This window comes from Amblyomma maculatum, chromosome 11, assembly GCF_055883805.1.
Source record: "Amblyomma maculatum isolate TAMU_Amacu chromosome 11, ASM5588380v1, whole genome shotgun sequence".
NCBI classification, from domain to species: Eukaryota; Metazoa; Arthropoda; class Arachnida; order Ixodida; family Ixodidae; genus Amblyomma; species Amblyomma maculatum.
Window position 1 is genome coordinate 8,257,887 of NC_139354.1, and position 11,712 is coordinate 8,269,598.

Consider the following 11,712-nt stretch of genomic DNA (forward strand, 5'->3'; position numbering starts at 1 on the left):
TTAAAAAGTGAGCACCGCTGCTATGTTAACCATAAATCTAGGTATGTACAGTGCAGAACGCAGGTAATTTGCGAAATTTTCCTTTCTTGTGAAAAATACTACATAGGGCCGACTGGCCGTTGTTTGAATGTCCGCCTCTTTGAACATAGGAGTTCTATATTAACCCCAACAGCACAAAACAATTTGCCTAAAAATTGCTCGAAATGTAAATGCCACCCCATTTTCAATAAATCTGCCGTGCTTGGCAGATCGCGCAATCAACGTACAACAGAAATTATAGAGGCATATCATATCACGAAAGGAGGGGATAAGTGTGTCCGCGAAGTATCCATTAACTTAACAAAAGTAGAGATTACATACCTTGAATAAGTTGTCAAGTAGTTTTTTCATGTGTTTTGTGTATCTTTCCAGACTTGCTTTTTCCACAGTTTTGTCAATTCACCTCCTTTATGTCATGTCTTTGATCATTTTATTTGCATCCTGTATATCCTGTTAGCATTTCCAATAAAAAATCAGTTGCGAGTAAGCGCTCGTGTATGTATCCCTCATTTTGTCCTTGTCTTTGCGCTACGTTTCCTAATCTGCTTATGCCTACATGCGAACAATCATATAATTGTTCTGTTATATGCTATTCGAAGTGTTAACCCTGCAACAATGAAAAGAGAGTACCACACCTTATTTTGAAGTAAGCTTCAAGTTAAGTACGAACGTAAGTGTACGGATGGCTCATAGGTGGTCTACCTTCAAAGAATACGTACGTACATGGGACTGTTATGCGTTTTCGTGTAGTGCCTGTCCTATAGCATTGCACGCCTTGGTTATTAGTAGGCAGTGTCTAGTGGGCTATTTTCCTAGTTTTAGCGTGCGACTCACCAGTATCTCTCGATGGTGGCGCAGGGTCCGTTAATGGCAACACCGAGCAAACCGAAGACGACGACGCAGCCGCAGTAGGCCAAGCCGTGCATGAATGGGATTGGCAACACCGCTTGCACGAAATCGGTGATTGCCTCGGCTGCGATCACGATCACCACTGCTTGCAGCCCCACCACGCACAGGAGGCGCGCTGCTCCGATAATTTTCCTGTTATGGACAAAGCAATATCACTGGGCTCTAACGTCAAAACCAGCACCAGAAACAAGGCGACTTAGGCGGCGACCTGCTCCATGCATTGATATTTCTCACATGCGTGACCACCTCGGGGTGAAAAGTTATGTTAAATAACTACCGGTTAATATACTAACTATCGATTGAATGGTAGTCAGACTGATGCAAGATTGCTGGCGTTTCATATCTGCTGCCAATGCACAGATCACAATTAATTTTATGCATTTGTTATCTTTATTTATTTACCTTTATATACTTACCGGCTGACTGTCCTGAATAACCTGTCTGACTTACCTAAACGACTTACCTGACCAACTTTAACTATCTGGCCTAATCGACTAACTTGTCGACTGGCCTATAACGTGATCGACATACTGGCTGGCTTCCTAGCTGATTGATTGACTGATTGATTGATTGATTGATTGATTGATTGATTGATTGATTGATTGATTGATTGATTGATTGATTGATTGATTGATTGATTGATTGATTGATTGATTGATTGATTGATTGATTAGAACGCTGAGGTTTGTTGCTGCTACAGCTATATATTGAACTGCTGCGAGTGACCTCGAGCATTGGGTCCTGCTGAGAAGATGAAACAAAATGACTGGCATGAAATGTGCTTAGCCACAAAAAAAAAAAAAGAATAAACGACGCACGTACCCTACCCCTGGGCCTAGCGCCTTGGATGCGACATCCAAGTAATGCGTGTACCAGTGGAACCTGCGGTATTCCTTTCGGCGCTCTTCCAGCATTTTGCAGCTGGCGTTGAGCATTCCCACGTTGAATACGGCTAGAGCTCCCATCAACGGAATGACTAGGATGGCACTCCATCCTGTAAAAAGAGGTACAAACAACTATATGGCGATAGTGAGGCTTTCTTTACCCCTTCCCAGAAACACGATAAGCTAACCCTTCCTGCAAACTTTTGTCCATCATGGGCATGTCGGTAATCATTTGGGCAAAAATATATACTTACCTGTGGTTTGTTCGATCCGCTGTTTTAAAAGTTATCTAAGAAAAGTTTCTTTTAAAAAATTCCGCATAAAAACTCGGCACTTGCGTCAGATCAAACCAAAGCACTGAAAGTTCACTGTAAAAGCATTTTAGCTGCTCTTAGTGAAGGCCTATCCTTCCGCTATCTGTAGCGCTCAAAAGCTGATCAAAAAGTTTCCTTTGTTCACTACCGCAACATTATTGTTGCATTTTAAACTCGATTATTTCCCGGCACCTTAATTCAGCCGCACTGGGTATGTGTGCGCGTGTGAGGAAACTGGAGAGGGAGTACAGGGAAGTGCGGTAACTCCACGGTTACTCTAGGTAGAGGTACTGTAGAAGTAGAGAAGAGGCTTCTCGGTCTCCTCGTTCAGAACCAAGATGATACGATTGGCTGCTTCACGTATGACGTAGAGGAAATTCAATGTTGCCAGAAATGCAAAACACTGTCCAAACCGATGTTTCCCATGGTTCCTCAAGACTCAAAGTTTAAACGCACCTCCTAAATCAGTGAGGGCGCGAGAAGGACAGTACATTATACTTCAGTAAAAAAGACAAGCAAGTATCGTAGCAGTATTGAGCTCCTATGCGAAATGTATCTCAAAAGTTTGTAAATTATAAAGTAGCAGCACTTGAATGGTAGTAAGTATGGATGGTGTCTGTCGTCTCTAAAATAAAGAATAAATAGAAAATGCAGGATCAATTTCTGTTAGGTTTTAAACGCTGGTAGTGAGAAATCTTAATAAGCTTGAAAATAATGAAGTTGGCGCACAACACAGGTAATAGGAAGCTTCAGCGGGGAGGGCGTAATTTTAGATGTGCCTTTTTTTATGCCGTATCTTCAATGTTTTACCGATTAAACGTGGTTCGTTGTATTGCTACTAATGAATTAACTATTCGCTGTTTCATGACTGACCAATAGCTTCTAATTAGCTGAAAAACAAAATGATCCAATGCAGTTGTGAATTAAATGTGAATGGACAATACATAACCACTTCTCAGCGCACCACAAGGAAGCAGGGGCAAACATGATTTTCTAGTTTTTCTAGTGATCGCTCGGTTTCCTCTAGACGCGGTGCGACGGGCTTTAGAAAAAAATCGCACTGCTCACGTCCATTCCAGCGCCTATAAAGTGGCAAACTTAAGATAGGAGAGAGGTGCAATGTACTGTGCGTGTAAGACAGTTAATAGGAAGCTTCAGCTTGAAGGGCGTGATTTTAGGGATGGCATATTTTATGCCGTATATCTTCAATGTTTTGCCAAATAAACGTGGTTGGTTACATTGCTAGTAATGAATGAACGATTAGCTGTTTAATAAATGGATAATAGCTTCCAATTAGTTGAAAAACAAAATGACCCCATCCAGCTGTGAATTAAATTCGAATGGACAAAATATAACCACTTCTCTGCGCACCACAAGCAAGCAGGGCTAAACATGATTTTCTAGTTTTTCTAGTGGTCGGTCGGTTTCCTCTAGACGTGGTGCGACGGGCTTTAGAAAAAAAACGCACTGCTCATGTCCATTCCAGCGTCTATAAATGAAATTTGTGGCAGACTTCAAGCTACGAGCGAGGTGCAATGTGTCGTACGTCCCACAGCATCTGCTACACAATATCCATATACCTATTGCGTAGAAGGCGAACGGCATGGCGACGATTCCGATGCCAAGAAGGTTGGCTATGAGCGCTGCCGTGGTAACGGGAAGCCCCAGCATAGCGGACTTGGAAGAGAAGCGGTCGTCTTTTTTCTTGCACCGCTGAGCGAAGAAGCGCTGGGCACGCCGCCACCGCCCATCCACGGAGACGTCAACAGTCGCGGTTACATCGCCGCCTCCGCCAGCGATGACTCCACTTTCATCAAGGGCCACCGCCTGGAATGTGTGGTTCGCTGCGCAGCAAGGAATAATAATAATAATGATAATAATAATAATTGGTTCACAGGAAGAGAAAGGCGCAGTATCTGTCACACTTGTTTCTGTGGACAACTGAACCGCGCCGTAAGGGAAGGGAGGAAGGTGGGAGTTAAAGTGGAAAGAGAGAAAGAGGAGCTGTAGTGGAGGGCTCCGGAGTAATTTCGACCACCTGGGGATCTTTTAACGTGCGCTGACATCGCACAGCACACGGACGCCTCTTCGTTTCGCCTCCATCGAAACGCAGCCGCCGCAGTCGGGTTCGAACTCGGGTACTCCAGCACAGTAGTCGGGTGTCTTACCACTGCACAAGATAATTCTCCGGAGTGGCTACCTGTACTGGACCAGCTGGCTTCAGTAAAGCCCTTTTAAATCTAGCGCTTTAGGCAGAATGTGCCTACTGCTTTTAGCATTCCTTTTGTTTTGCTTTGTTGTTGTGTATTCAGAGTGTATGCTGTGGACTTAAAAAAAATTGTAATAAAGAAAAAAAAAACTGCACCACTCCGGCGGGGCACAGCAAGAGATGCAGATATCAGTTTTGCTTCAATTGTCGTAAGTCTCTCGCTCTCTTTCGTGTCTTCATTTAGCGCCTGAAAACAAGTGAGACAGTTACCGCGCCTTTCCCTTCCCATAAATCAATCAATCAATCAATCATCTGTCGTCCGCCAGTTTGTCTACAAGTTTGCACAAAACGTAGCAATACAAAATAAATTAAGCTGTGGGCACAGCGAGGCAAGAAAACCGCAGAAAAGCGAATCGCAGAAGTACTCCAGCCCCGCCGGGGTGGTGCAGTGGTACAACGCCCGCAATGAAGGAACCGGAAGTGGACATGGAAAACAATAGTAATTTCGGGAGAAGATTAGCAACAGCACATGAACGACGCCGGAAAGAATTAAGTTGCCAGTTATTATGGGAGTACATGACGCATAAGCGACGGCAGCTATCATGCACCGAACGCAAGAACTGCATTGCTATCAACGCTTTTGTAACTCATAGATCCCCAGAAGCACATATTGACATTGAAGGGGCATCCGTTGTCTCTACAGATAGGAAATGGCTCACACACCAAGAGCTTGAGTCCCTATAATCTAAACAACACAATGAATACTTAATCGCGCTGACACTCATGCACCCGAGCGATCCGGGATAAATGCTTACCCATGACAGATAAGCTCTTTTATGGGCTTACTGCTGTTATTTTCATTATGAAGGCGTCGTTCTCGAGGCGGAACTGGGTATTTAGATCTCACTCTGGATTTCGCCTCGCATGAACATATCTCGCATTTCCTCTTACATAAGACAGTCACAGACAGGCTCGAAAAATTAAGAAGACCGACGAGCTGAACGATAACAACTGAAAGGCTCTATTGCTTCTGCTTCTTGCTCAATCAAAAGACGAAGAGTAATAAATATGCACACATCACGCTGGAGGGGACACGCACACTAAGGACAGTCAACGCTGTGTACGTCGGTCTTCTTGTGTTTTTTTGCCTGTCTGTTCCTGCGCTGCTCTTCGCAAGATGTTTCGCCAACAAGTCCGCTAACACGGCTTATCACGTTGGTCAACACGAGAGAAAGGAATAATCTCTGTGCTTTCCTTTGTCTCTGCGGCTGTTGCCTCCCTTCTTATGTACTTATGAGACAAGCTATCTGATTCGAGGTGAGTGCCCACTTTAGTATTAGCACCCACCCTTTGGTTAAAACGCACAGCATGCATTAAATGGCAGCATAAATATGGAGTTAATCGTTTTTGCATGACAATAATGAAAGTGTCAAGGGGAGAAAACTGGGCTTGCCTACAGCTATGGAGCAAGAAATGCGAAGTCTGATACCTTTCAGAACGATAGTAGAAAGCTTAATCTGTACCCCCGCATGCAAGCTGTCAAGAATGTACTAACTCGTAGGTGCATTCCCTCTGACATACAATAAGCACATATCAGTCTATAACCGGTTAGTTACGAGGATTGCCATCTCATTTTTATTGAATATGGAAATACACTCGGATTGCTCACGTATGCTCCAAATGGTGTCCTTTCCGTCATTACGTTAATGTTCGTGTCTGCTAAGGTTGCGAGTGTGATCTGCAGTCCCCCTTTTTTCGAAGTCCTGGTTTGCGAAATCGCACTGCTAGTTTATTGGATCCAATGAAATATTATCGAAAGAATCAAGGTGTACTACATAAGGGCCTTCTCTTTCGCATTGTATACTTGAAAACTGTGACATCAAATGCGCGAATATTAGGCTGAGCAATATCACTTCGCACGTTATATAGCTCCACTCCCCATACCTTCCCTAAAAAAACCTACTAAACGCTATCGCAGACGGCGAAAAATACGTGACCGCGTGAACCGGTACATTCTCAGTGGTCACGCGGTCAACATTGCAATACAGCAACGTCTTTGGTGAAAACGTTACGCGTGATTACATATCGCGAGATACTGTAAAACGTCCTCTTAGCGATACAAACATTCCCAGCATCTGTTAAAAGATTCGATAAATCAGAAGTGTCACCTCAGGCGTTTACGACATTTTCCTGCTACAGCCCAGCTAGACTGCACAAAATTAGTCGAGCTACATTCTCATCTAAACGTACATTTTGTCGTCAGAAAGCAGACGTTTACCATTCCCAAGAAAACCAAGCCATACCTGGTAAAGAAAACGCATTACGGGCAGACTGGCAGGTGGCCCTGTCCAGCTCCGACCTAGCGGCACAAAGAACCTTGCTTGCGAGAGCTCGGGCAGAGACATCAGCCAACGGAGTCCGGACTGAGGACCCGATCACACAGCCCTTAACCCATGATCCAGTTTCCCAATATAAAACGTTTTATACTGCTACTATTATAGTTGGTAAATAAATCATTTATTTCTACGATAGGAGAGCTATATATTCTCGTACCATAAAAACTGCACACCGACATAAAGCCGAAAATAATGACTTTACCCACTCTGCATGATTACCGGAGCTCTATACCTTTTTACAGAATAATACATAATCAAACACCTTTTCCTTCAGCCATGTTTACTTCTCCCCGCATTAGGTCACGCGCTGCTTCCGAGAGAAACTTTTTAGTGCCATTTTCTCACAACGACTATGGCCAGCTGCGCCTGATGTATACAGGTGTGAAAGCATGGAGCTCTCTTCCGCAAAATATCCTTGCTACATTTTGCATCCCAAACACAATAGCATTAAAAAAAATATTTTGGGGCAAATGATTCTGAATTTTCTTTCTTTCATGCAAGTTCGAAATTATATATAGCAATGTGTATATATGTGCATGCATATGTATATAGGAATATGTATTGGAATATATCTATTATTCATATAGGTCGGTCAATACATGTGTGACGTATACATTTTTTTTTCCTTGATGTTGGTAAATGTGTATTTGTATGACTCAACATATTTCTTTCTCTACTGCTGTTCTATAAAAAATGCAAAGAATGTAATGCTTCAGTGATGTGAAGTTATATCCATTTATTATAATGTGTGATAATGTCGTAAAGTGTGTAACAATTTTTTTTTCGTGTCGTTTTTCGTCTCACTATATTATATTTATGAACATAGATTCGACACTATCCGTCAGCTATGGATTCGCTAAACAATGTATGTTTGAAAAGTGTTACAATAATTAAAGTGAATGAATAAAAAAACGATTGAGAACAGCGTAGCGAACACTTCAACGCTGCTTCAAGGCGCTTTCACGAGGTGTAAACTTTGAACTAAATTTTAAGTGTGAGTTCAAGGTGCTCCCACAATTCAAACTCTGCCGGAGTTGAGTGGCTTCGCAGCTCTTATCAGGGTGTCCACCATCTTATACTTTGCGCTGGGAAAAGATAAATATCAAATGCTTGTACTGTCGTGTGAATTACGTGAAAGTGCGAGTGCAGTGACGATATGAAAGCTCGGGCAAGGAGCTGTCGCGTTTCGAGCACTAAAGTATGTATGTTGATCGCAGAAGCGTCTTCGTCCATCTACTTTTCTGGCCAACTCTCAGTTTTGACAAAAGAAGTAGATAGCTTAGGATGCCAGGATTCGACAAGGAAAACAATTCTACATTCTCTCCGACCGAATCCAAAGCCAAATAATAAAGGTGAAAATAGGTGAAAGACGCATGTCTGGCGGCCACAACTGGCATGCACCTATTCGACTAATGCTCACTTGGAGTGAGCGTCAAACAATCGTCACATGTTTGTTGTACAATAAACAATGCATGATTATGCAATCACCCATTCATGTTGCCCACGTTCTTCGCTGAAATGAAGGTCAGTTGGTGTTTTTCTTTTTTCAGATCATCTGAATCCCAAGCAAACATGTTTCTGATATATTTGTTCTTCAGTTCAGTTCAGGCGTTCAGTCGTGTCCGACTCTTCGTGACCCTATGGACCATGTGACGCCACGCTTTCCGGTCTCTCACTATCTTCTTAACATCACATAGCTTCATCTGCAATGCCTCGAGAATGCCATCTAACCATCGCGTTCGCTGCCTACCCCTTCTCCGGCAACCCTCAACCTTTCCCACCATCAAATCTTTCTCCAGCGACTCCTCTCTTCTCATCAGATGACCAAAGTAGCTGAGCTTTAACTTTAGAATTTGACCCTCCAATGAGCAGGCAGGGTTTATGGTCGACAATATCGACTGATTTGATCTTCTGGCAGTCCAAGGAACTCTTAAGAGTCTTCTCCAGCACCACAATTCAAACGCGTCAATTCTTCGGCGGTCAGCCTTTTTCACAGTCCAACTCTCGCATCCATACATCACAACAGGAAAGACCATAGCACGGGTTATACGGATCTTGGTTGGCAGACTAATGTCTCTGCTCTTTACTAGGCGGTCAAGGCTAACCATTGCTCTCTTTCCCAGAAGCAGGCGTCTCCTAATTTCATGGCTGCAGTCTCCTTCCGAGGTAATCTTGGCGCCCAAGAACAGAAAATCTGTCACAGCTTCCACTTCTTGTCCATTGATGCTCCAGGACTTGATAGGGCAAGACGCCATGATCTTCGTCTTTTTAATGTTCAGTTTAAGCCCAAACTTCTCACTCTCTTCTTGTACGCGCATCAGAAGTCTCTTGAGTTCCACTTCACTTTCTGCCATTAAAGTGGTATCATCCACATATCTCAGGTTGTTGATACGTTTTCCAGCAATCTTCACTCCAGCTGAAGACTCGTCCAGACCGGCCTTCCTCATGATGCACTCTGCATATAGGTTAAATAGGCAGGGCGACAGTATGCAGCCTTGCCTCACCCCTTTCTCAATATTTGTTCTTACCAATAGGTAAAAGTTGATGAGCGCAGAAGAGTACAGACATCACATTTTTGCTGCCTTGTTATGTATTAGAAATGACGCATCGATATGTATAAAATGATGAGGCTAATAGGAAAGTACACATAAGTTTGGGACAACGACGAGATGTATATGGAAGGGAATATGATAGGTGCAACGTTAAGAGACAGGGAGCGGGCAGAGTCTGTAAGAAGCAAATTTCATTTAACGACATTTAGTCGAAATCAATAGGAAGCAGGCACGGACGGGGCATGTAATGAGAATGGAGGATAACCGGTGGTTGGTTAGGGTAGCAAACTTGATTCCATGCAAAGGCAAGAGTAAGAGGTTGGCGACAGAAAGTTAGACGAGCCGATGATATTTAAAAGTTCGCGGAGATCACGTCGATGCAGCTAGCAAAAGACCGGGTTAACTGGAAGGGCATGGGAGAAGCCTTTGCTAGTGATGATGATAATGATGATGAAAAGACATTTGTATACATGGATGAATCCGTAGTACTCGCCTACGTAGGATCGTTTAAAAATTTATATTCAGATTTCTTGTTTTGCGCTGTGTCGATTTTCTTTTCATCAGCCGAATGATGGCTAAGATATAAAATTCGCGTTTATCTCACCTGACACATAAAAAAAAAAAAAGAAACATAACTGGCATTTGTTGCTATTCAAGCTCTTGGAGCAGCGCGGTTGACGCTTGCAGTTAAAATTGCGTATCAGCAATTATATTTCAGCTTATTGCACCCCAAGTGACCTGAAAATAATCTACATGTGCCAGCATTGCCAAGCTGGTGAAAAGCGAACGCGCATGAAACAAGAATTAAAAATATAAATTATTTATTGGTTATAGGCAAATAATCTCTAATGCAATATTTGATAGAAGGCAGCACAAAACCAACTGGGTGTATTTAGTCCCTTAAATATTTTAACCTGTCGCTCTTCACTTTCACCTTTTTTTTCTCCTAGAGCTGCACTTTACAGCGATTACTCCCAAATCACTTTTGTAACACCAAGCTTCTTTATTGGGCCTTGATAGACTATGTAAGCTAATACGATAGCATTACATTAACTACCGAACTCCTCTCCCTAAGCTGTTTTTCATCTCCACTGCTACTGAAACTGTCTATTAAATACTTGCCGTTGAGAACGCCGCAGACAACATTGCTTGTCGGTTAAAAACTACAAGGTTTCTTCGTTCCCCGTGCTATATTCTTCCTTGGTTGTGCTTCGCAAGTAGCAGCCTCCATGAGTTACAAAACATGGTACCCAATTTCAAACAACATAGCATCCAGGTTTCCACACTTTCAAACCGCAGCGCTCCGGAGGCGCAAGTTGTTATTCGTTGTCATGGTAACCTGTCCTCGACTTCGTACACTCGCGAGCGTTCGTTACCTGCATGCTCTTCAAATTTCGCGCGCTTATCTTAGCATCCCGCTTAAACAAAAATATCGTAATGCGGTTGTCAACCTTGACGTCAATACAATTATTCGCACCTATTTCCCGTTCATATAATTCCAGAGTAAGCTAAATGAAACAAAATTTTGGCGTAATAAAAAAAGCTCGCCCTCACATTTTAAAATTACAGGACTTGCCGATTATCTTCTTCTTTTTTTTTTCATTTTTTTTTTTTTTTTTCACGTAGCGAACAACGGCAATCAGTGGTGCACCGTTACGGTGTCACTTTTGTTGGCAAAAGAACACGACTAAGCAGAGCATTTCATAGCCTTACTGTACCTCCTTATGGCGACTACATTATTTTTGCTTCCAGATTGTTGCTAAGAGGCACTGATCATATAAATATGGCGTTTTGGTTTTCATAGGCAGAGATAAAGATGTATGATTGCAGTTAGACTGTGCATTATCTACATCAAGCACAGTGGGAGTACTACGTCTAGTATTTTTATCTGTTCTGCAGTTTGGTTTGGTTTGGTTTGGTTTGTGGGGTTTAACGTCCCAAAGCAACTCAGGCTATGAGAGACGCCGTAGTAGAGGACTCCGGAAATTTCGACCACCTGGGGTTCTTTAACGTGCACTGACAACGCACAGCACACGGGCGCGCTTTTCTCGCCTCCAATGAAAAGCGGCCGCCGAGACCGGGATTCGATCCCGCATCCTTGGGAACAGTAATCGAGCGCCGTAACCACAGCGCCACCCCGGCGGGGTTGTTCTGTAGTTTCGTGATGAGTAAACCCTGAAGCAATCACTTATTTGCAAGTTAGGGCAGTCCGAGATGTGCCCCAGACGTATTGTCACATTGGAGTTCTTGGGCGCTGAATTATCACAACAAAAAATAATTTCTATGTTATTCACGCTTATCTTGTGAATCAAAGCGCTCGTCATAACGGAACCGTGAAAACGAAAAAGATCTGGGCTTTGAACTGTTTCAAATCTTTCTTTTCTTGCACAACTTAACAATGCAACCGCT

General features: G+C 43.0%; 1 protein-coding gene across 1 annotated transcript in view; it reads right to left on the reverse strand.

The window, feature by feature from the left end:
* LOC146172742 (uncharacterized) overlaps nucleotides 1-11,712 on the reverse strand; it is a 29,838-nt gene that overhangs the window by 17,422 nt on the left and 704 nt on the right. The window contains exons 2-4 of the mRNA XM_084584257.1: nucleotides 3,727-3,990; nucleotides 1,771-1,942; nucleotides 874-1,080 (exon numbers count right to left, since the gene is read on the reverse strand). Coding sequence (XP_084440383.1) covers nucleotides 874-1,080; nucleotides 1,771-1,942; nucleotides 3,727-3,990 — 643 coding nt within the window. The remainder of the gene's footprint in view (nucleotides 1-873; nucleotides 1,081-1,770; nucleotides 1,943-3,726; nucleotides 3,991-11,712) is intronic.